The following is a 25315-nucleotide window of genomic DNA, read 5'->3' on the forward strand; positions in this document are numbered from 1 at the left end:
CGTCACGTTAAGCCGCTCAGCGTCACGGCGAGTGACGTGATCATCATCGCGTGACCGTGCGGAGGGAGCCGTCCCATAACGGGGGTCGACGATAGGCCTGCAACAGGTCCCCGCTCGGAGCAATCCCTTCAGCGGGCCGTGCGCGGTTAACAATGGATGTCGTAATTGATCGGCTTCGCTGGACATCAGTCGAAGTGGGCGGGCCGCCGGTTAGCCGCGGAGGCTGGTCACTGTTTGGCAGGAGGGCGGGCCACCGCTGTTAATTTCGCGGGCCCTGAAGCCCGACTCGGACGTTCAGAGTGGCTGCGTGTTTGGCAGTTTGGTGGAGCCAGCTATTCAGTGCGCTGAAAGGCTGCCATTATTGATGATGTTCTGCCCGTGGAAGCAGAGATAATGGAGGCAGTGAGTCAGAGGTTAACTATCCGTCTCCAAAAAATGTGCTGAGCGTGGTTAGAGTTATAAGATGGCATCAAAGTAGCTTCAATTGTATAATAATGTTGTGAATTAATTTGCATATCATAACGCAATTCCATCATCATTTTACGTGTATGTAATGTTTTTCCTTCGCCAATGTTAAGCTTCGAGATTTAGGTATTTAGGTACCTACCAAATGTATCACACACTAAATCCATATTTTCCATTCAGCGGCCCGCTCGTCGAGCACGCGTCGGCTCGGTTCGTCCGGGTGCTATTCAGTGGAGCACGGCCCGTTCGACCGGCCGGTCCAATTTGGTCCAGCTCGGCTGAGGCTGGGCCCGCTCCGCTCGGCCGCTCGGCCGGCCCGGCGCCGTCTCGAGCAGCCCCCGGAACACAGTATTGAGCGGCCACCGGGGTGGCCAGATTTGAGCGTGGCCTCGTTCGATGGCCATTCAAAGCCTTTCGACTCAGCCGAATATCTCATAAATCTGCAGCCTCGAGAACGGTTGATGCAAAGTGGATACGCCGAGTGCTGTAACCCTCAAGAACACGGTGAAATTTATTCATTAAAATATTTCTCGAATAGATCGCTGATGCTTATATGAGGTCGGCCTTTCTGACGAAATGAAATCGATGATGGAATGGCTGTCATCAGGAAAATTTCTTCCATTGAGATCGTCACGCGCCTTCGCATGCTTCCAATTTATGAGTTGATCCAATTGATGTCCGTTCAAATTCAGCCACGTAAGAAAATGCTGAACATGTTACATCAATGACAATTCATACAAGTATAAGCTTGCTGTGTTTAAAGGAAGGGTGCCACCTTCCGAAATTTTTGTTCTATGAATCTATTTTACTTATTTGAATTTTTAGACGTGGTTAGCGCGTCCACAATATACAAAAAACCGAAACATTGCATTTAATACATTGGCCAAAAAAAAGATCGTTGTTTATATCACCACTACAACTCAAGGTCGTTTGATGTGGCAGCTAGGACGGCTGGCATATCCTGTTGTCATGGCAACATATCATTCTGCCATTTGCATTGATGGCGCAACTGAGACAAAAAGATGAACAAATAAAAAGGAAGAAGATAACATGATTTGAACTAAGTTGTAGGTAACCAAGTAGGTAACTGTTGGCCATATTATAAGTCGAGTAAATAAGTCGAGCAAAGGTTTTTCCTTTACAATGCTTAAGAGATCTATGGAACCCTTCACCCTTCATGCAACTTACTAGAAAAACTTCCCAATTAAAATTTTAAAACTTAAGTGTATACCATAAAGAAAAAAATATACCCTTTCAAAATGATAAAACATGCTTCAAAAGTATAACTTTTATACATACCTTTGCTGATTTCATGTTTTATAAAATACCCTTAACACGACGAGGAAATAGTGCTGAAGATTTTTGCCTGCCCGAATGCTGGCAGCAAAACTCGCAAATGATAACTTCACGTGCGGATTCAATGCTGACCGTCTCGAGCATAGGTAAGTGAAGCCGGTTTTTAGGTTCATGTGAGGCTAATCTTGTAAAAACTGCGTTGTGTCCAAAAGGTGGCACCCTTCCTTTAACCCTCGCATGTGTGCGGCGTTTTCCAGCTTCTAATGTGTAGGGGGGGGGGGGGTCGGTTGGACCCCCCCTTGCCGTTTGGCCCCTGATCGAGCTAGAGCTTCGCGGAAAAAACGAGCGTGTTGCCCGTGACGAGAGGAAGCCGATGATACCCAATTTTAAGGTCCTAGGTCATTGGTTGACCTTCCAGGTCAGGTCAATGACCCAAAGTCTGGAAAATCGGGATCTGTTAGAAAGTCGTAAAGTGTGGCTGCTAAGGGGTTTTTCGGGGTGCTGATCACGAATATCGTGTTAGTTTTGATCACAGATGATGTCTTGAAGCATTTATACCAGGTCGGGTCAGGTCAGGTCAGGTCAACCAGTAGGCGTCGTGACGGGTATTCGTAGTACGTGTCAACCGCCTCTGACAGCTTCGTAACATGTTACGAAGTCACCAAAACTACTTCGTAAATGTTCAAATGGTTGCTAAATTCGAATTCAGCTCCAAAAACTAGCCTAGAAACATGTAAAACTCAAAAAAGTGACCCGAGGTCACCCGAGGTCACCAAAGGTCAATGACCTGACCTGACCTTCAGGTGACCTTGACACACACGGGAGTAACATCAAATCACATGTTTGAACGTTTGAAACCACGAAAAGCTTGCAAACGCGCGGCTAGTGCGAGCCGACATACGCGAAATCGCGATTCCGGCCAAACATGGTCTCGGAAAAGAGGTCACAGGTCAAAGGTCATTAGGGTCAGGGTCATGAAATTTTCAGGGTAGGTGTAAAATTGATCAATGCGAGGGTACTGAAAGTTTCGTCGCGATCGGCCGCTTTTTACGCGAGTTATTCGCGAAAAACCATGGGGGGGTCCATCCGACCCCCCCCCCCTACACATGCGAGGGTATGTCCGCGACTCCGCATCCACCCATTCTCCTTTTAAATCCCGTCCCGTCCTGTCCGTGTCCTGTCGTGTCGGTATCCCATCCTGTCCGTGTCCTGTCGTGTCGGTATCCCGTCCTGTCCGTGTCCCGTCGTGTCGGTATCCCGTCCTGTCCGTGTCCGTGTCCCGTCTCCGTCCATCGTCCTCCGTCCTACGCGCTGCGACCCGTCCCGTCCATCCGTCCTGCCATGCCCTGTCCGTCCCCTTCCTGTCCGTGTCCCGTTCTGTCCGTGTCCCGTCCCGTCCTGTCCCAGTCCCGTCCTGTCCCAGTCCCGTCCTGTCCCAGTCCCGTCCTGTCCCAGTCCCGTCCTGTCCCAGTCCCGTCCTGTCCCAGTCCCGTCCTGTCCCAGTCCCGTCCTGTCCGTGTCCCAGTCCCGTCCTGTCCCAGTCCCGTCCTGTCCCAGTCCCGTCCTGTCCCAGTCCCGTCCTGTCCCAGTCCCGTCCTGTCCCAGTCCCGTCCTGTCACAGTCCCGTCCGTGTCCCAACTCCCAATCCCGCCCTGTCCGTGTCCCGTTCTGTCCGTCCCGTCCCGTCTTGTCCGTGTCCGCGTCCCGTCTCCGTCCATCGTCCTCCGTCCTTCGCCCTGCGACCCGTCCCGTCCATCCGTCCTGCCATGCCCTGTCCGTCCCCTTCCTGTCCGTGTCCCGTTCCGTCCCAGTACCGTTCTGTCCGTGTCCCGTCCCGTCCTGTCCGTGTCCCGTCCTGTCCCGTCCCAGTCACGTCCTGTCCGTGTCCCGTCCTAATCCCGTCCTGTCCGTGTCCGTCCTGTCCCAGTCCCGTCCGTGTCCCGTCCCGTCCTTTCCGTGTCCGGTCCCGTCCTATTCGTCCTCCGTCTCTGCGGGGACACTGACGTCACCGGATATAAGTGCCGAGAGAGCGGCGGATGTGCTGAGCCAACACTGGCTATCGACCGGGCTGAGCTGGCCGGCCGGTCGGCCTGTGGAGCTCCAACAGCTGCCGCGGGTCGGCCGGCCACACAGCGCTGAGGCGACTGCACACAGCGACACAGGCTGACTCACCCAACTAGCTATACACTGGGTCGGTCGGCCACACAGGGTTGAGTCGGCTACACAGTACACTCAACTCACAGGGCTTAGCCGACTAACACACAGCGACACAGGGCTGACTGGGACGAGCGGCTACTCTAGGTCGAGTGGCTACACACAGAGACGCAGGGCTGAGCCGACTACGCACAGCGGCACAGGGTTGGCTGGGACGAGCGGCTACACAGGGCTGAGCTGGCTACACACGGCGACATAGGGCTGACTGGGCCGAGCGGCTAACCAGGGCCGAGTGGGCTATAATACACCCAACAGTCAACACAGGACTGACTCGCCCGAACACCGGAACACAGGGCTGGCGCATTCGGGCCAAATTCACAGGGCTGACATGACCTGGCGGCCGGACCCGCACCGTGTCTGCCCAGTGAACACGGCCGAGCACTCGCGGCACGATGGAGGGGCGCGAACGGGGTCACCATTCATATGTCAACCAGATTCGGTATGGAAAGCCCATCGTTCATAGTACTCTATTGAGGCTGAACACTGATAATTAGTTTGAGCTCGGCTTTAATTGTTCACTCATTTCTGTGATTTTAGAACTGATGTTACACGCTGATTAAATGCACAAGCACATTTCATCTGAAGGGCATTTACATAACTTATGGTATCGTTGACCTATCGCGTACTCCAATTGTTACAAGTAGATGATTTACCTACTCATGGAACAGAAGTCTGAAAATATCATGCCAAATTGTCATACCATTTTCCGGTGTCTCACCGTTCAACACCGCCTCATCCCAATTATTCAGCGAGATAAGACGCAACGATGGTACACCGAGCGAGCCGTATAATTCGCTTTATGCATCTGAAAACAATCGTCCTCATTGTCAGAGCCCATATAAAGCACTAAAGCAGCTTGGTTTCATTCCACGGTCGTCAAGCTTCCACGGTGGGCTAACTTATAACTTTCGTCTCACTGTCCGCCGAGCAGTGTCGCAGATCTTTATCGTCTGAGACGGTGTAAAGATAAAAAACGTAACAAGCGCACCGCATTCCGCAGGCGTTCATCTACCTGTTCACACCACTGATGCACTCGCTGAAGGAGTCTGATTTCACCAACTTCCGGCTGGAGAACGGCCTGAAGATTTGGTCGGCGCTCTGGGAGTACCGGCACCCGGAGGTGGCGTGCTTCACGGCCACGGCTCGACCACGGCCGGCCGTAGCGCCGCCACGCCGCGGCCGCCGCGCCGCCCAGCAGTTCGGCGATGTGTTTATGGGCGGCGGCAAACAAGGTGGGTGCCCAGAGGAGGCGCCGGAGGGGGATAGTTGTGCGAGGAGGCGTCGGAGGGGAGGATAGTTGTGTGAGGAGGCGCCGGAGGGGGATAGTTATGAGAGAAGGTCCCGGAGGGGAGGATTGTTGTGTGAGGAGGCGCCGGAGGGGATAGTTGTGTGAGGAGGCGGCAGAGGGGAGGATAGAACTGTGAGAGATGGGCCGGAGGAGAGGGTAGTTGTGTGAGGGGCGCCGGAGCCGGGAGGATGGTTGTGTGAGGGGTGCCGAAGAGGAGGATAGTTGTGATAGGGCGCTGATGGGGAGGATAGTTGTGTGAGGTGGCGCCGGGGGGGGGGGGGGATAGTCGTATCATAGGGCGCTGATGGGGAGGATAGTTGTGAAAGGAGGTGACGGAGGGAGGAGAGTTGTGTGAGAGGCGCCGGAGGGGGGGGGGGAGAAATAGTTGTGTGAGGTGCAGTGCTGGTGGGGAGGTTGAAAATAGTTGACTGAGGTGGAGTTTAATGAAGGTGGAAAATGATTGTCTAAGGTGGTGTTAGAGGCATATTAGAGTTTATTTCCTTTCTGAAGCCCTGCCTACTAATCTTACATGACGTGTCCAGCTACCTCACCCGGTCACAGTTTGTTTTTCTGGATAAACTTCAAACAGTCGTCAACTGATCAAAGCTTGTTAGTTGTTTTTCGCATAACGCCTGAGGGCCTGTAATTATATGAAACACCGCCGTTTCCCATTTCCACATTGTCACACCGCTGTCTGAGCAGCTACCGCCGAGTCGATAACATCGCGCCCGACTGCCGTCGGTAATGAGGGCGTGAGCAGGGGCATTGTGTTGACGTGACCGCGACGACCCAGAAACACTGTCCAGGCACGATCCCATCGCACGGGCCCGATCCGGTCGGCTTCTTTGAGACCTGACTCACCAAAACAGCCCCGTTTGAAATAAATACACCCGCCGAGCTGCCGAGCTCCCCGCCGGCTGTCTATTTTTGCTGGCCTTCTGGAACCGGTCTGGTAGTTTTCAGTGGGTCCGGGAGCCGAGCGAAACATGTCGATGCGGAGACGTTGTTTGGACCGGAGCGGGGCCGCCGTCTGTGGACCTGTCCGGCCCCATTCGTTTCCCTGATACAGCACCCCGAAACTAGCGGGCCGGCAGCTCCGAGTCGACAGTTGGGCCGAGCAGAGCCAGGAATTAGTGGCCGGGATTGGATTGAGCCGACCGTGGCGGTGCGGTAATTTCGGAACACCGCCGAATGGCGGCCGACAAAAGAATTGGAGCTGTTGAAAACAGCCGTGAAAGCAATGAACGCTAACAAGGAAATATGAGTGTGGTAGCGCTGTTAAGTGGGGTTACTTCATAACAAATTACGTAACAACGATAAAGGAGGATTTCTCTTCAGTGTTTACTGAGCTAAATGCCTCGGAACCACTCTCTCAGCGACATTTCCATGCCCTTTATCAAAGTATCCATTCTTCCTTCTCCGAGCTCCATCCAGCGTTGTGACCCTCCCCGTCCGATGTGCGTCAGGTAAGGAACCGGCGCCGGGGACCGGTGGCGAAGACCCCTCTCGAGCGCCAGCTCCAGCCGATGAGGGGGCCGACCCCGGTCCGGCGGCGGGCTGGACCGCTCGTCACGAGCCTCCCTCCGACCTGGGCTTCAGTTCCGACCCACAGCCTACCTCCAAAGAGGTGAGACGAGATGTTCGAGTAGCCAGGGGTACGAGATGTGGTGTTCAATTTGGGATCTAGACCTAGTTGTATTGTGAGGGTTTAGGACCCCGTTGGATAAGCCACAGCTGTAAACACTTTGATATAGGTAATTGATATAGCTACTTTTTCCATGTCCTTGCACAGTTTTAAGCTCCCACGTTTTGTTTTACTTAAGACGCAAGTTTAAGATAAGAACGACCATGTTTGATGGAGTTCTTATCACTATATCATTGCATGATAGACTGAAGAAAATATGAATGAATAATTCGTAGTTCTTGCGTTGATAAATGCGTCACTCATCGTGCGACTTGACCTAGTTCTCGCGGGCCAGCACCAGTTTATCACAATAACGGCCGCCGGGGGATCTCGCCTGAAATACTGCCCAGCTTCAGCCGACTATCCATGCATAAACTAAAACCGTTTCTAGCCGTATACGGCAATAGCACCGGCATAAGGAGCGCCTGATCAATGAAGCGTGGGGAGGTTAAGGATCCAAGTAGCATCTCCGTCTGCATGTATGTAGGGTAAAATAACGTTACGATGATCTCTACAGGCGTCGCGGTCCAGCTCTTCAGCCACCACCCCGCGCGAGCCGCACGCCACCTCGTTTCCCGAAACGATCCCCGAAGAGACGTCTTCCATTGAAGAGGAGCACGTTATGATCTTCCGCCTTGACTCGCTGCCAGAGGAAGAAGACGAGGCCCAGAGACGACCCAAGGTCTACAAAGTCAGTACAAGGTCGAGGTTAACCCAATATTTTTGAGACGCTTCCACTTAATTACGTGAATAAAAAAAAAATCAGAGCAGAGAATTTGATGATTTAAAGTGTTTTTTTTTTGGTTCATTGAAAACAAATGACATTGAGTATTCCAGCATATTTCGTGTTGTATTCAGACGCATTGATCAAGTTTGAATGCTTTCAGGTCCCTTCTCGAATGCTGAGTAGGCAGGTCGCAGAATCTCGACCCAGTCCTCAGGAAAGCTTCCGTACCGCCGATAAAGGGTATGTTACAGCCGTACACAACATAAACTCTGCCCAATCCAGTGTGAGTCATTGTAAGGCTGTAGCGATTTTGCTTTAACTCAATGAATAGAGCGCCATTCGTTAAAAGTGCTTCGGGTTTTGAAATCTTGGCCCATTATTTACTACTGTAAAATAAAACAAATAAGCATTTGTCTCATAAGGGCAAGCATGGCTTCGGTAGCACTGCGTCCGGCATTGGCACTTATGATATAATATCCCTGGAAATCAGTTGACAAAACAGCACCACTTTGACAGTCTAATGAGCACTTTTTATAATACCTACACCGACTTGCGGTGATATCAAAGGCCGTGAATGGATCGGCGCGCTGTTATATCTGCCCGGATGGCTCCACGCCCGCACCGATGGCACCACTCCCACCCGTGTGCAGGAGTATGGAGCAGGTGGAGTCTGCCTCCTCGCGGGCCAGCCACAACCCGCCGGCGGCCGTCGACCTCACGCTGGCCACCTTCACCGACGTGGCCGTGCTCCGCTGCCTCTTCATCCCGCAGTGGGTCGAGGAGGGCGTCTTCTGGGCCGTCCAGTTCCTCTTCTACCGGTGAGACAGCCGCAACAAAAGAGCTAGATATTCCGCATATTTGACTTCCTTGATAAAAAACTAAATCTTACCTTACACGAAACCGCAGCGTAAAACGGTAAAACCGCCTTTTAGCCCTTGCTAGAACCAGTGACCTCTCAAATAACCCTCTCTTCCGTCCTGGCGCCTTCCGCAATTTGAGCTGACGGTTAGACTGTCCCGCCAAACATCCAAGCCGTGCGGGTCAGGCTAACCACCAGGCGCCCGCGCCGCTAATCATAGCACGACCAAAGCAAACGCTCACGCTGTTTCTCTAGTATTCAGCCATGTTTCCGTTGGCCGGCGAAATAGTTGTCTGTTTCCTTTGTCGATCTGCCGGTCTTTCCTTCCTCGTTTAACGTTCCACTTGAGCACGTTTCTTTTTAATGATGTGAAGCGGATCTTTGTGAAGTCCTTTCTTTGATTGTTGTCCAATCCTTCTAAATCCGACTCGTGCTTCTGCTGATTTCAGGTTTCTATTAACACATATATAAGGGAGGTCCTTACATGTAAAAGCGCAAAGGTACCTATTTGGTATTTGTTGCAATATAAATTCGCAGTACATGAATCATGTTTATTAAAAACTCGACTGATAGCATATTTGGTGTGGTCACTAGAATGAACTTTTTTCCCACGTACAGGCTGCGTGAGATGACCAACGATGGCACCGAGGAGGATTTGCCTCGAAAGAGGAGCAACTCGCTGCCGGTGCCCAAGATCGAGGTCTCGCTGTATCAGAGTCCGGAGACGAAGCGACGAGAGGCGGCTAGCCGGGACGCCCCGCCACCATCCCCTGAGCCCAAGTACTCGGGAGGTAAGCCGACCCGTGGTCGCGCCAGCCGGTCAATTGCTCACGTGACCTATTGCCAGTCACGTGACAGTCCAATTAGGGATGGAGGCTCAGCGGGTGTTAGATGGGGGGGGGGGGGGTGGGGGGAGGCCATCCCCGGAAGATCGGGTCGAGAACGTTTGACCTGGCTCATTGATTGCATTACCCACCAGCTTCTCCATTGCACGCTAAATTTGAACTCGCCTTTGACATTTGCGTCCGTGTCACTCACTTCATTAGAAGCCGCTCATCTTATCCGCTAGCGGTGGAAATTCTCAACATCATCTTATGACATCATCCAGAAATTGTTCCGTCATTAGCATAAGCAAGCCTGTTTCGCCGCAGAGTTCATGGCCTCGCCAACGGGCGGGCCGCTGCACAAACGTTCTGCCAGCGAGCGCGGGCGGAAGGGTAAGACCCGGATGGCTGACTTCCGAGCGTTCGTCGAGACCAAGCTGAAGTCGCGCTCCCAGACGATGCTGGAGAGACTGGCGGGGGACGGGCGGCGCGGCTCAGCCTCCGGAAACTACCCGGTGGGTGGCTGTCATGCCTCTTTTCTCTTTTTTCCCGCTATCCTTTCATTTTGGCATTTCCTCTATTCTTTATCCTCATTCTAAAAACTATTCGATACAAAACTTTATTCCCTGTCAGGTCTAACATAATATAATGGAATTGCTAAACAGAAGGTGGCAACAAACAAATCTGGCAACGGATCTGTTCTTATCATCACCAAAACACACAGCGACCACCATCTGATATCGTGTGCCTGGTTTGCAGAACTCGACATCTCAGTCGGACCTGAACGAGCCCGAGTCGCGAGCACGCTCGTCCATGGACCAGCACCGGGAGCACGGCGGCAGTTTTTCGGCGGCCGACTCGCATCAGTACGACCCCGTGCTCGGCCAGAACCTCGTCAAAGGGAAGAGCATGCCCAGCCTCAGGTAAGCCCGCCCAGCTGCACACGCGCCGCATTATTCACGGCCCTGTGCACAGCTTTGATGATCAGCAAGGGCCTTTGTGTCATTTCGTGGGAAATGCCGAACTATGTGATGGCTTCACGGGAATTTAAGCTTTTATTGCTTCTTTTGAAAGGAAACGTTTGAATATCAGCCGCCAGTTTTATAGATTGCTTCGTTTTGTCACATTGCCACACATTCCCCTGCCATGGATTAGATAATAATGGATTAGATTACTATCAAAGATTTCTATCTGATCCATGGCTCTGTAAATCAATTCCACATGTTTTCCTTGTCTACATAACAAAAAAATACGAATGCGATTGATTGTTTTTATTGTACCATTCCAATTTTTATCAAACCCCCATAGGAAAAATAAAAGCACAATTATAAAAATGAAAGTCACATTTTTTGCCACCAAGCATAAAACATTAATTAAGGAGGGAAAACCCTCAAGTGCTGACATTTCTAAGCACACGCAACAATTATGCGCTATCATTGTTAATATTCATTGCACATCCAACGACAAAATATTAAAAGCAGATTTAACACATGCTACCCCCTGTCAACGACACAGAAACAGGAACAGGACACATCACCTGCAATGGGAAAACATTCATCCGCCGTTCAAGCGCTGTTTGTCTCCTTTTGTCTGTTCTGTCTCCTTTCTCCGTCTTCGCTTCAATGCTCACGTTTCTCTCTCTCTCTATCAGCTCTATTGTAGAAGAGCTAGGGTAAGTGAGGTTTGCATTGTCATTGCCACACGTTTTCCTTGTTTACGATTAATTACTAACAGCGTGATACATTTACAATACTAGAGTAGCAAGGTTGAGTTTTCACTTACCATAAGTTGGCACAAATGCGTGTGCGGTACTTCGAGGCCTTGAAAAGCCGAAAGCTTTTTATAGAAGTAGTTTGGCCTGAATGTAATTAGACACATAATCTGCCCGTCTGAATAGTTAGACATTCTTAAATACAATATTGAGGAGTTTCTGTGGCACAATTTTATGTATTTACTTAAAGTGAAGTTAAAGAAGTTTTGAGTACCTACACCTTTCACTGGCATATAACTGTTTCTTGAGGAAGCTTATCAGCTAATTTAAATTGTGTGTGACGTCTTGGAGGCGAAACATTAGGGATAATTCTAAAATGACCGTATTTGAAATAATGCATGTTCACATCATTACGCATGTAAATGCATTTTACTAGCAATGTCCAATGTACAAAGTATTAGCTAATTTGAAATGATATAGTTTATCGCATGCTGTATAAATGACAGAATTTCAATAACTAGCAACTAACGCTTCTACTTCCTCACATTAGATAAACACTAAAGTGGTGAAAACACGAGCATGGTGTGGCTGCACAGAAGCTTTAGATAATATACGCAATAAAATGGTTAACCAGGAAAAAACCTGCTGAACAGGCTAGTGCCGCAGCGAACCACAAAAATAGACGTTCTAACATACATTTCGCTCGTTGGCGTACCTAGAATTCAAGACGCACACATGCCATGCTACTTCTAATTCAAACTAAAAAGCATCATCCCTCTAGAGTTTCAATAAACGTGAACTGACCGCACATAGCCTAGCATAGGAGTGAAGAACTGTTAGTTTTGAATATGCATTTTCTTGCCTATTTATTTAAGTTAAAGAAGAAAGTTCTTAAATGTAGGGAACTATCAATTGTCGAATAGTCACCCTCAAATAATTAAGCATAGTGTATGCATCAACTTGTGCGATGTATATTTTTGATACCTCAAAGCGTTTAAAAAATATTCGTTTCAATTTCAAGAACTCAAGAAGACGTTATCTTTACTCCCAAACTTTACAGCTCAACCAATCTAGTAGGCAAACGTAGTTACCTAATCCACTGCGATATAGTCGAGCTGGCCACTTAGTTACAATTATGGTACAGTGGGCAGCACTTCCAATCCATACAGCGCGGCGGCATGTAGCCGAGGCGGCAGTGCTGTCCGCAACTCCTCTCCGGCAGGCCTCTCAGCGAGCCTCCCGCGAGTGACCGGCCGCCGTCCGGCAGGTACATGGGCGTGCCGCAGATGGCGCAGCCGCCCAAGACGCTGGCGTCGCGCATCGCCAGCGTGCCGCACCCCATCATCACGGTGACGCAGCACACGCCGTCGCCCACGCCGACCCCCTCCGTGTCGGAGGAGGGCCCCGGTCCCGGCGGCGGCGGCGGCGGCGGCGGCGGCGGCGCGGCGCGGCCGTTCCTGCGCGACCTGACCCGCCGGCCGGTCACGCTGAACCGCAGCTACTCGGACTCTGACGTGTCGTACAGCGCCGAGGAGCTGACCGAGGCCGCCGGCTCCACCTACTACATCAACAAACACGGCGGCATCGACCTCGTCATGCTGCTCAAGGTAGACGCAGGCGGCAGAGCTCGGCTGCACAATTGGCTTCATTCGATGAAGGATGTTATTTGATATTTCTTTAGGAGTTTGTCATGCGGCTATTCTCCGCAACAAACTATAAAGTTGAACACTACATTTCCAATACATTTATAAAGTTAATTGTAATTAAATCAGTTTTTGAGTTTTCCAATTATTTGCCCGGTTCGATCCGACGTCCGGCGCCTGCAGGGCCTCCACTCGGTGGTCCTGAGGAACCGGCAGACCAACACACTGCGCGTCACCGAGGCCATCGTCAGCCTGCTGGAGATCATGCTGTCCATGGACGTGATGCTGCTGGACCGCGAGGAGGAGCGTCAGGAGGGGTCGGCCGCGGCCGCCGGCAGCTCCGGAGCAGCCCCGACCGAGGAGACGGCCGAGCCCGAGCGGGCCAAGGCCGGCTTCCTGGTGCACTATCTGTATATGGATATACTGGTCAGGTGAGATAGCTGCCACCTGAAATTATAGGCTTTGTGATTAGTTTAAGAACTTCTCACATACTTACGTTCCTGTTCATAAATCTACTACATGTAACAAGATCGGGCTAGTTGCCTATTTTACGCCCTTCTAGTCATAAAACGCACTGAACACCTAATGCTGAGCCCATCTGAGTAAGTGTTGAGTGTCTGTGTGGTGGCGTTTACGACAGGTCTTTCAAGCACATGGGCTGTGCGCACGGCTGCCGGGAGGGCTACCGCGGTCCGAGTGCCGAGTTTCTGCGCTCCCAGGCGCAGCTGCTGCTCACACGTCTGCTGAAGATTGACGAGCGCAGTGTGAGTGTCAGGGAGTGAGGGTCGCCCGGGGAGAGAGCGGGAGAGATAGAGCAGCGAGACAGAGCAGGGAGGAGGAAGTGCCCGCAGCAGTGCTCCGGCTAATCGTCACAGCGAAGATTGATGAGCCGAGTGGGTGGCGAAGCTTGACCGTACACAAGAGCTTCCATTTGTAGATGCATTTCCCGAGTCATTTGTATATGTGCAGCCAGCCCACGGCGCAGAAATGATATGATAAAGTAGTCGGCCAGACAGAAAAAACATTATTTCCTGCGAAATTAACTGAGCTGTTTACAAGTTACAATTGAACAAATTGCACTGAGCACGGTTAGTCATGAAACAGGCATTGCAATGCTGAGCTTAATCTCACGAAAAGTAACAGTCTCAATTCTTTTATTCTTGCTAATCAGTTATTTTGCGTGACTGTTTTATCGAATGGGCTGCCGTGTTATTATATGACGTTGATTTCTACAGTTTAAAAAGTACATGCGGGAGCTGTCATCTCAGTCGTCGATCCACGAGCTGATGGAGTTTCTGCATTCGTTCGTCGGCTGGTGCGGCGACCACGGCCAAGCGGCATCGCCGATGAGTGAGTAACGTTTTCGGGTGCTCTCGAATGAGTTTCAAACTGATTTAGGTACGTCATAGCTGTGCTGTGTATGTTGTATGTTTGCTACTGTACCTACTGCCATTTTATAGACACAAAGGCTGGCGAACTGCTTGGCAAATTCAACAACAAAAGATCGAGTGAAATCCCTCCACCTGTGACAGTAATTTTCGAAGTTCGTGACATTCTCACTCATATGCACTGGCATTGTATCAGCTGCCACGCCCACTTCGTTATACCCGGGTAAACAAAAAACACATCACGTTACACCACACAGCATCCACCCGCACTACTCGTTCATACAAAATCTACATCACTCTCTCTCGTACCCACGGTCGTTCCGTGGGGACCTCGCGATCGCATCGCTCCCCGGGAGTATCCGCGATCGCCAACCAGCCGGGCTGGAAACGTTCCCTGGACAGCGATCTCTCACCACGACTGAGCTATGGCGTCAGTAACAGCACAGGACTGCAACGGAACGAGATAGAGATATAGGGAGAGACCGGAAAGGATTAGAAAATACGAACAGCGTGGCGAAATAGAGAGAAAGAGAGAGAGAGAGAGAGAGAGAGAGAGAGAGAGAGAGAGAGAGAGAGAGAGATAGAGAGAGAGAGAGAAAAGAGAGGGAGAGAGGAGAGAGAGAGAGGAGAGAGAGATGGAGATGGGGATAGAGTGCAAGAGGGAGGGAGAAACAGAAAGAAAGAGAGAAAGAGAGCGAGAGAGAGAGAGAGAGCAAGGAGAGGGAGAAGGAAAGAGGGAGAGGGAGAGAGAGGGAGAGAGGGTTGGTTGTTAGAATAAACAGAAAAGATTATAGGTTCAGTGCGGCACGAGTGTGCTGTGGCGCGCGTCCACTCTCTGTAATCGTAATCCGGTGTGACGGGGAGCTCCTGACGCGGCGGCCGGCCGGGCGCCAAACGACCATCGGCCGTCACCAGCCATCAATTACACACACGGCGATAGCCGCGGCAGAGCCCGGCGATAGCCACGGTAGAGGGCAGGATGGCAGAACACAGGGATGGCCATGGCTATAGCTACGACAGAACCTAGAATGGCAGAGGACAGGGAGGGCCGCAGCAGAAGCAGAGATAGCCACATGATGACGGTGAATGTAGACACAAAATACACGTCCCTGTCGTATCTGCATCGTTGCATTGCCCCATATGTTGGATATAAAAGAGCAGGTGTCAATATTCAGCAGGACATGGCATCACAAGGGCGACTGGTCCCACCTCATTCACCTGTCTGTCTGCCGTCCCCAGACCAAAAACGAACGTCCGGCAAGCAGGCTGACAGTGCCCACCAGTTCGGCTACGCCACCAACTTTGGTGCCGTCCGCGGCACTGCCAGCGTGCGTGGCGTCGAGGGTCAGATGATCGGCATCATCTTCGGCGAGTACATGCGGCGACTGGTGGCTATGTCGCGGGAACTCCGCCTGCCCGAGCACCTGGTGAGTGGCGGACGCGTACGGTGTGGCAGACTGTCGAGTGTCGTTGTTGGACAGCGTCAGACAGTTGTCGGGCTTGTCGGTGTCAGTAGGTGTCTGATTGTGTCAGGGAGTGTCAGACCGTGTGGGGAAGCGTGGGACAATATCTGACTGACGACCAGAGCTGAGGAACACCGGAGTCAGCTGGTGAACGTCGTAACTCGTAGATAGTAAGGATAGATTCGGTAGGCTCCTGCGAGAGTATCGGGGAGACCCAGCTGACGGCTCAAGCTCATCAGCGTTCCATGTTTCACTTTACGCTTATAAGCGTTGCCTGAAATAAGTTATACTTACCCGTATTATGGCAGGCTCCTGCAAACATTGTCTTTGTCCTATCCGAACGCCAAACCTTGACGAAGCACCATGTGATTGCTTTAGTTAGTGGACTGATCACGGGAACGTGCCGTGATCATGAGCAACAAGCATATTATGACAGACGAGCTATCAGCTAAAAACCCTGTTTCCTCTGTACGCGCGCAGGCCCTGTATCACGACGTTCGGCAGTTTGTGGTATACGTTCGCGACAACCACGGCTGCATCTTCAGGAAGGTGCTCTTGGCCGGCTTTTTCGACTCGACCGACCGCAAAAATGTACAAAACACCATCATCACCACCAAAGTAGTTCGGTAAGAAAATACGACATTTCGATAAGAAATTGATATCAGCTTACTCCCTAAAAATAGTTTTCATTAGGCTGATCCGTGAAACTTCCTTGAAGACCCATTTAAAGGTAGTGTGCCACCTTTGAAAGATTTCCCGTTTTATTTTTCCTAGGATAAGAAGCTTCTGTTTTTACCTAATATCGCAAAAAAAATCAAAAATGGGCCTGGAATAGTGCCTTTTTCGCCTAAAAGTTTATCGGTTTTTAGATATGTATAACAACTGTAGTGGGCTCACCTGCAAACAGGCGTCGGGCAACAATCGCGAATGCGGCGCACTTGTGACAATAAGCAAAGGTCATTATAGTGTTACGACCATACGACGTACGGGAATGAGTTATCAGCTGTCTTATCGTAGACAACACAATGTCGAGCCTTAAACTGTAAGCCTGTATTGGTATTGTTTCTTAAATTTGGCTGTCGAACATTAAGTTGTGGTTTGAAATATGATTTTATGTAAAATAATTGATATGAAACAGCCGTCTCTTAAGTTATGACCCCATTACACCACACGCAAGTGGCAGAAATGACAATGATCAGCTGACGCATTTTTCTTGGCCGAAGTCAGAGCGCGCGGCCCGACGCACCACGCGTATTTGGAAATTCCGACCACGACGAGCATCAGAAGCCACCTAACAGGCGTGTTCGAAACCGCAGGAGATGATGATGAACGGGTTTATCGAAACTTGATTGGATGAGCCTATCGGTAATAGCGATTTTAGTGTGTGCATTTATTGTTCATAGTGGTGTGAAATGTGGTTGGGGTACGACCGACAACCCGTCGGGGCGAATTTCGCACTGGGGTACTCAAAATTTGAAGAATTTAAGACGTTTCCATAAGTTTTGAAGGTATGGATAAGTTCTAAAAATCCGGTTCTCCTTATCCGGGTCATTAACTCCATATGGTCCAAGAAAGCTGGCACACTACCTTTAAAGCAATATATTTTTGCCTATTGCTAATTGTCTTAATGATCATCTTTGTAGCTCAATGTTTGTTTCTTTCACGACAGGCGCATCCACATGATGGCCGAGCCCGGCTCCAGGGAATCCCCGACTAACTACTACCACACAGAGGACAAGGAGGAGCGTGAGGAGAGGGGACACAAAAAGTCCTTCTTCAGGAAAAAGGGCACCGTGGCCTCGCTGTCCTCAGTGATACGGAAGGCGCCCAGCGTCCAGGTAAAGTTTGCCATGAAGTTTCTATCAGAAGGAAATGTTATTCTTATTTGTTGTATTTATTGGAAGTACTGATTTCCAGGGGCGTGGCTTTTGGTTTCTATCAGGTGAGTTTCAGTCATCCTCGTGATCATTAGTTGGCTTGAGTTTTATTTTCATTTCAAACTCTGTGCTGTATGTTATGAGAGGTAGGTATTGTTTTCCCTTTACCATTTTAAGGGCACTGAGCGATTTTTGGTCGCATCGGGAATTTTAGAAAGACCAATTGTTTTCTGTAAATTTGACCATTTAAATTGCCCACTCTTCAGTGGCAGACAGTTTTTCATTCAATTCTTCCGATCGGTAGAGCATGCTGGACGCGGATGGCGACGAGAGCCCACCGGGTCCCAGCCCGGCGTCAACCATCCGCAGAAAGAACCGCCACTCGACGCGGGCCGCAGAGGAGCCGCGCACGCGCCGTGTGTCCCGCTTCGGTGAGTCACGTGACCCACCGCCCCGGGGGTACAAAATGACGTCACAGGCAGTGGGCGGGGCACACGAGTGCGATGAAAAAACGCTGCAGAGTGCAGTTCACCGTTCATGGACTTCTGTAGATATCAGACCCGTGCAGGCAGTCGATGCTGTGCCGCTGTTCATTGATGTCATGCGGTACAGTCTACCTAGCGCGGTGAATTCCGAGAAACTCCCAGGCTGTTGCTACAGCATTGGATGCTAAATAGCTACTGGTCGGTTGTTAACTTGTTTTTTATCTGTGATCATAATTTTTTCCTCAGCATTGCAACGATTAGGAGTTGTACTGAAACAGTTTTGATAGACATTCTGGAAATCATAACATTGAATCAATATGATTTCATGTCATTGAAATAACGCCTGTCAACACTGTGCCAGACGGCGGATTTAAAAGAAGTAAGTTTTGGAGGACAGTTCTACCACGTTCTACATAATTGTGTTTGGCTCACTCACAGCGCACTAATGCACCCACTTCTTGATAACCACTGAAAACTCCCTCGGTTTATCTGTTTTGGAGGTTTGTAAATGTTCTTCAAACAAAATCGAAGCTCAGTTGAGATTAATAGCACCTACGGGAAAATGCTGCATTTCAATGTTATTTACGACTAACTAAGCTGGTGGAAGACTGTTTTCTTCGATTGACGTGCACCGCTATTCTTGAGCACACGCTTGTCTTCGCTTTCAACGATGTCCCTAATTCTTCCTGGATAACAAACACAAATAACACGAATGTCATCTGCCTATCTTTGATGTGCACACACACTTTTACAAAGGCCATTTCGCTAAAACATCGAAGCCTGAGCTGTTATTTTTGGAATGCACACTCAGTACATAATTTCGGTGTATCTGCTGCCTGTATGGAGCCACTTATTGGATTGTCTCAACCTGCAAGGAGATAAGTAAGCCCAAAACCGAAAAAAACATTTTCAAACGAGTGAGATAAAAAATAATGGATCAGAAGCACACGAGTCTGGAACCAAATATTGTGGTTGTTATTGTGATTTATTATAATTTAACGAGGTTCAATACAGTACGATGACAAAGAGACAATGTTCAGCCGGCGCGGGCAGACGAGGAGGCACTGCTGACCCGTGATCTCTGACCGGAGTGTGTGTGTGTGCTGTGCTGCCAGCGTCCCTGTTCCGCCGGGAGGTGACCGGTCGCCAGGGCTCGGAGGAGAGCACGGAGGACGGCGAGGGCTCTGACCGGAGCATTCGGAGGCAGTCGGTCTACCGCGCCATCCGATACAACAGGGGAGGGTGAGGCAGGACGGTCCCCAACATCCGATACAACAGGGGGGAGGCAGGACGGTCCTAAAACACCATACATTAGGGGAGGGTGAGTCAGGACGGTCCCAAAACACCATACAGCAGGGGAAGGTGAGACAGGACGGTCCCCAACATCTGACACAGGTTACCGTGGAGGGGGCATTGGTCCGTCCGGTATCGGGATGGCACTGTTAACCTCCGGCGGAGTTCATAAGCATTGTGTGTTTTTGAATATATTTGCTTTATACTAATTGGTTGATTATTTGCATCAATATGATAATCAGCATCAGTGAAACCGGTGTATTTCTGCGTGGTTTTGTCGAGAACACCGGTTAGTGGGTGCTGTTTTCTCCCCAGCACGGTTAGTCTGAGCCTGTACCGAGCCCGGAAGCGAATGGAGGACCAGCTCAGCCGCATTGGACTCGGCAGAAACCGGAGAAAGGAGGGACTGCACGAGGACGTACCGGGTACGGAACCTACCACCTGTAACGACTGATTTAATTACTTACCGCTCCTCTTTCAGTAACTATGACTGTATCGGTAATACTGACGACTCTCTACTTTGGCGAATTGATATAAACTATGAACAATGTTGTTGCGAATAATCGGGATGCATATAACTTGCATTGCATAACGTAAATTCCGCCCACCATATCTAGTTATTAGCACGTTTTTATGATATATGTGCGCTGACGATCGTTCACTGTCCGTTCATCAGACCGGAGTCGGCACAACTCGTGGGACTTTGACGGCTATCCGCAGAGTCTCGAGTACATGATCGTCAAGGAATGTCGACTGGTCAACACCAACGCTGTCCGGAACGGCATGAAAATGTAGGTGCAGTCGACCGGGAAAGTCTAGTGAAGTAATTCCTCTAAAATTTTCATATTCAGCATATTCAATAACCGCAGAATGTTTGAAATGGACAAAACTATTCATTAGCATTGTGTTTTTCTATTGAATAATGAACTGCAGCAGTAATTAGTGTTCTGAACATCCAGAACGTAGGCACAGCTGCGAAGAATATGTTCACGCACAGCCTATGTAACGCTCGGACGCTGTGCGTTTGCAGACTGAACCTGCTGATGGAATCAGCCCCGCCGGGCAGTGTACCGGACGCACCCATGGTAGCCGCCGCCTTCTCCCTGGTAAGAACACCCGACCCCGCTCCGCCGCCGACCCGAGAAATACCACCGGAGCCAACCGCCACCGGCACACAGTCGGGGAAGCAATTCCGGGCGGTAACCTCGTTAGCATTTTACTAGCCACAGAACGTGGCCTGACTATTACGTGCGCTCTCTGCCAATGGGCTGCAGCGGTGAAATGTGGCCCAATTCGCCGGCGACGCGCTCCGAATATCATTTGTGTTAATTTGCTGGGAAACACCAGCTGGCCGGCGACACGCCTATTGATCTACAGCCAACTGCGTGATCTTCGAAAGGCGAGACACATTTTCGAAAAGATTATGAGAGTTATTGTATTTTCTTTCACTATCTATTGACGTTTTTTTACCATCGCCGACAGCCGGGAGTTCCGGTGGCCACCCGGGCCTGCTTCTACCTGGAGTGCGCCCACTTTGTGCACCGGTGCAACAAGGGCCTGTGGCCGGCCTGGATGAAGCTCAACCTGCCGCTGTTCAGGAGCTCGGGTCCGCTACACAGCAAACCGGTGACGGGCGCCAAGCGGACGCACGTGCTGCAGCGGGCCGCCGGCAAACTGTTCTACCAGTGGGCCGAGGTGAGCGGAGATAGAATGTTGTTCATCATAAAGTGGCGCTGTATGAAATGGCATTAATATCGCGCTTCCACCGGACCTAACTAGCATGCATGCTCGCGCCGAGTGGTGAGCCGGACATCAGCCCTCGCCCCCGTTCTCAGGCGCTGGGATCCCGACTGGACACGGTGCTGAGCGACGGTCAGCGTCCGGGCGAGGGTGGCGGCGGCTGCGGGGATGGTCGGCGGCCGGCGGACAGCGCTCCCCTGGACGACGCGCGCAAACGACAACTGCGGCTGGACGACGACGAGGAGGACTTCCTGGATGAAGGTGATGTAGAAACTCGCTAAACAGATATGATATCATCCACGCCTGCAGGTTTTACTATCATACAGAACTAGGGTGTGTGTCTTATTTTATGGCCATATGGAAGTAACTATTATCTTGTGTGGCGGCCTTTGCTGTTTTTATATTAATTTCGATCGTTATTCCACTTGCAAATGAGATTACCCCGTTAATGATACAATGAACAAAGAATTAAATAAATACGATCAATAGGATGATCTGCAATGCTAAATGCCTGGCTGAGCCTTGGTTATAGGTACTTATATTTGGTGTGCTATTGTAGTTAGTAAAGAAAAGACTTCTTTGCTACCAATCGATACTAGAATAATAGCCTTCTCGCGATGTTTCGCCGTGAAGTTTAGCCACGCCCTAACGGTGCACAATTTTCCATCGACCGACAGCCAGCGTCAACCCCACCGGCCGCGAGTGTCCGATGGCGCTGCGGTTCGCCTGCTGCGTGCTCCTCTACGAGATCACTGCCTTCATGCGCGAGACGTACCCGCTGCTGCCGCGCACCTTCCAGCCGCCACAGCGCGAGCGGGCGCCCAGCATGCTGGGAGGCTCACTGGGCGTGCCGGCCGGTTCGCGCCGCTGGAGCACCGCGCTCAGCAGCATGGGCTACTCGCAGACCTCAGCGCAGAGCCTGCAGTCCATCAGCGGCGACCACGTGCCCATCAGCAGCGAGCGAAAAATCAGCTTCGTACTCCAGGAGCCGGACGACGTCAGCCTGTGCTCCAGTCAGAATACCATCATTCAGGAGGAGTGCTCCCGCACGGCACGCATCGCTGCCGGCGCGCGCAGTCATCTGCTGAAGCGCAGCGGCGGCCAGGGCTTCTTCAACCCGAGCTCCAGCATCCGGCGGCGGTCCATCAAACTGCGCCGGGCCGGCAAGGAGCGCGACCCGGACGCCGAGTGTAAGTACCGTGGGAATCACCACTTACATTGATTCAGATTCACTTACATGGATTGCTGTCCTCCAAATGGCACTTCATTGGAACCTTGAGTTTTTTTTTCTGAGACGTATTTTATTTCCATTGGGTCACTCCGCACCCCATGGACTAGTTTCTAGTTAGTAAACGCAACACAAATCTCAATAATTACTACTTATTCAGGATAGCTTTTTTATTACTGCCTTTGTTATTCCTCACGCCCAACAAAGGCTAACTCTCTATAATTCGTCACAGCCATCAAGCGGGCGGACAGCATCAAGTCTCGGCGCAAGGTGTCCGCCATCAGCGACTGCAGCGCCACGTCGGACCAGCACAGCGGCGAGGAGTCGCCCGGCATGCTCAGCGACGAGCACCTGGCCGACACGCCCAGCGACGCCGACACGGACGACTTCACGGTGCCCGAGCACCTGCCGTGGCTGCGCGTGGCCACCGAGATGGTGACCGGGCTCAGCTACAGCTGCCGCCACCAGCAGTTCTGCCAGCCCAACTGCTACAAACGCCTGATGCGGGCCTGCAACAGGCTCGTCAAGGCCGTCAAGACGGTGAGGATGGCTGGCGGCCGGCGCCACCGCTACTTGTGGCCTGTCGTACCGTAATGTGATTTGCATAGTTGGCTGCTGAATGAGGGCGACATAGACCTTTGGCGGCAGACTTGGTCTCCACTAAATGATCCATTCTTACGGGAATATAAAATGCACTAAAGCATATTTTGTCCAGCCATCCGAACGAGTACCGCACTCAACTCGTATGCATTTATTGGACGCCATCAAATTTGTACAACGCCATGCTGAGCATATCATCGTATAATAAAACCGTTGAATGTGCAGGGCTCCAGCATTTTCAACGACTGAGCTAACCTCTCGACGCTCATGCCAATTCCTATTCTCGACAGGTGTATGATGAGGACCTGAGCACCAGCCCGTCCACCGAACACTCCAAGGGCAGTTCGCGTCAGAGCAGCCACAAGGACCGCTCCCGGCTGAAACGTACCGACGCCAACTCCCAGGGCAGCCCCATCAAACGAAAGGAAAGCGTCGGAAGGCGCGAGCGAGACAGGTACGTGTGATGTGCTGTGCGTGTCACTATCCGCGCGATGTGATTCACGGATGACCGTCGGAAAGGGAGCTCTAAGACACACTTCCTTGTCGCCGAGCAGGGTGGACCGTGTGCCGGAGGGAGTGTCGGGCCGGCTGAACACGGGCAGTCTGCACTTCTCCCGAGAGACGCTCGACTCAGACGTGGAGCGCGGAGGAGCGGACACCAGCTCCCTCAGCGGGCCGGACCGGCGCGCGCCCAAGGAGGAGCCGCCCATTGTCAAATACATCACATCCCAGGTCAGCCAGGGCATCTCTGGGGTCAGACAGCGGGTCCCCTAGGTCAGCCAGGGGGTCTCTCCGAGGGTTTCTGGGCAGTGACGCTCCTTTTAAGTTCGGTGTGAGCTTCACCGCTCAACAGGAGACACGTTAGGAATGTGTGAAAGGCAAGACTTACAGAGGAGCTAATGTCCACTACGTTATGCAAGCTGTACGCATTTCCAGGTGCACACGCTGTTCCACATCCCGCTGAACCTGCTGGCCAAGAGCGCCGTGGTGCTGTCGGAGGACGTGCTGCTGCAGGTGCTGCCAGTCACCTGGGGCCTCCTGCTGGACACCGACCACGAGGTGAGAGAGACTAAACGCCGCTCTCTTCATCAGCTCAGCGTTCACATTGAGCTGCCGTGGACGCTGTTAAATTCGACACTCTCATCGAGCATTGCTAAATTTTGTAGTGAGCGAGAACAAACACAAGCGCATTGCTCACGCTCTGGTCTTCGGCAGGTTGCGAGTGCGGCGGCAACCCTGTGTATAATATCGGCGGTGAAGATACCGGGCTTCACCAGCGACATCCTGATGCGGCACCTGCAGCACGACGACCCCACGGAGAGGGTCAACGCCATCCTCAGGTAGGTCACGTGCGGGAAGCTGTGCACGGGGTATGTTGAGGGTGGAATAGGCTTGGTGAAACGTTGTACTCTCGAGATGTATTAAAATGACGCAACATCCAGTAAATCCTCTTTGACGACTCCGATATCCCAGCTGGCCACGCCTAGATTTGCTCTGCGGCGGGGCCACCGGGATTGATTGATTACCCCCAGAACCCGGGCTTCATTGTAGCTCTCACAAATCTCCCTTTGCCCCAGGTTCCAGGCGCTGTGGCGGTTCCGCTACCAGTGCTGGCCGAGGATGGAGGACACGGCGCACCTCGGCTTCAAGGTGCCTCCGCCGGGCATAGAGTTCACCCTCCCCTCGCCCAAGATCGGCATCGAGGCTCTGCCCGTGGTCGACCCCTCCTGGATGCCGCAGGTACGACAGCCACCGAAACGGAAAAACTTGGATTCTCATAGCCAAACAGGAGCGCCGTCTATTACAAATGGCCATAGGCAGTGAGAAAGAAGCTGATCAAACCTCAGGAGGAGCTCATTCGAAGGAAACTACACCTTTTAAGGACACTCGTTTGACCTAAAATGTACCATTTAACGACCCGGGTAAAGAGACCCAGGTAACGAATCAAGTGAAGCCGATGACACAACGTTTAACTTTTGGCATCGTCCCAGAGGTGAAGAGTATAGTAGAGGACGCGGCAATTAACATTTTGGCATCGTCCTACAGGTGAAGAGCAAAGTGGAGGACGTGACCCTGAAGGAGGAGCTGCACTCGATCGTGTCAGCTGGCAAGACGCGGCGGAAGCAGCAGGCCGAGCTGGTGCAGATCGCCCTGAAGAAAGAGGAGGAGAAGAAGCGACTGGACAGGGAGAACTACCGCATCAGCACGGTGCCCGTCACCGGACAGGCGGCGCACGAGCCCAGCTTCTACCACGTGGCTGGGGACGAGCATGACGAGGGTGAGCGGACGGGCGCCCGGTGCGGACCCCGAGCGCTATCTCGGTGTGCGGGTCGGCCGGCGAGCCCGCAGGGACAGCGCGGCCGGCCGCGCTCGGCTTGGTCGCTGGGACTGTGCTCTGCAGGCCGCTGTGCGAGTTTCAGTTGCTCGTGATTGTCGATTGCTCACCATATTGTGATTTTCTTTCTGGATCTCACATTTTGTTACAGGAATCAGGAATGTTACACGAAGCTGAACACAATGACATTTTTGT

At 51.5% G+C, this 25315-nt stretch overlaps 1 protein-coding gene across 1 annotated transcript in view; it reads left to right on the forward strand.

The window, feature by feature from the left end:
• Nucleotides 1–25315, forward strand: part of LOC122382862 (protein unc-80 homolog) — a 64358-nt gene that overhangs the window by 15021 nt on the left and 24022 nt on the right. The window contains exons 7-37 of the mRNA XM_043368725.1: nucleotides 4976–5207; nucleotides 6730–6890; nucleotides 7465–7638; nucleotides 7835–7914; nucleotides 8325–8492; nucleotides 9152–9324; nucleotides 9685–9872; nucleotides 10117–10280; nucleotides 11009–11029; nucleotides 12336–12675; nucleotides 12895–13142; nucleotides 13352–13475; nucleotides 13947–14061; nucleotides 15339–15526; nucleotides 16043–16188; nucleotides 17232–17400; nucleotides 17744–17870; nucleotides 19040–19166; nucleotides 19542–19642; nucleotides 19894–20008; nucleotides 20248–20323; nucleotides 20700–20912; nucleotides 21053–21218; nucleotides 21635–22147; nucleotides 22418–22725; nucleotides 23076–23239; nucleotides 23340–23517; nucleotides 23722–23844; nucleotides 24001–24125; nucleotides 24363–24525; nucleotides 24832–25063. Coding sequence (XP_043224660.1) covers nucleotides 4976–5207; nucleotides 6730–6890; nucleotides 7465–7638; nucleotides 7835–7914; nucleotides 8325–8492; nucleotides 9152–9324; nucleotides 9685–9872; nucleotides 10117–10280; nucleotides 11009–11029; nucleotides 12336–12675; nucleotides 12895–13142; nucleotides 13352–13475; nucleotides 13947–14061; nucleotides 15339–15526; nucleotides 16043–16188; nucleotides 17232–17400; nucleotides 17744–17870; nucleotides 19040–19166; nucleotides 19542–19642; nucleotides 19894–20008; nucleotides 20248–20323; nucleotides 20700–20912; nucleotides 21053–21218; nucleotides 21635–22147; nucleotides 22418–22725; nucleotides 23076–23239; nucleotides 23340–23517; nucleotides 23722–23844; nucleotides 24001–24125; nucleotides 24363–24525; nucleotides 24832–25063 — 5422 coding nt within the window. The remainder of the gene's footprint in view (nucleotides 1–4975; nucleotides 5208–6729; nucleotides 6891–7464; nucleotides 7639–7834; nucleotides 7915–8324; nucleotides 8493–9151; nucleotides 9325–9684; nucleotides 9873–10116; nucleotides 10281–11008; nucleotides 11030–12335; nucleotides 12676–12894; nucleotides 13143–13351; nucleotides 13476–13946; nucleotides 14062–15338; nucleotides 15527–16042; nucleotides 16189–17231; nucleotides 17401–17743; nucleotides 17871–19039; nucleotides 19167–19541; nucleotides 19643–19893; nucleotides 20009–20247; nucleotides 20324–20699; nucleotides 20913–21052; nucleotides 21219–21634; nucleotides 22148–22417; nucleotides 22726–23075; nucleotides 23240–23339; nucleotides 23518–23721; nucleotides 23845–24000; nucleotides 24126–24362; nucleotides 24526–24831; nucleotides 25064–25315) is intronic.

This window comes from Amphibalanus amphitrite, unplaced genomic scaffold (genome assembly GCF_019059575.1).
Source record: "Amphibalanus amphitrite isolate SeventyFive unplaced genomic scaffold, NRLGWU_Aamphi_draft 000148F_arrow, whole genome shotgun sequence".
In the NCBI taxonomy this organism is placed as follows: Eukaryota; Metazoa; Arthropoda; class Thecostraca; order Balanomorpha; family Balanidae; genus Amphibalanus; species Amphibalanus amphitrite.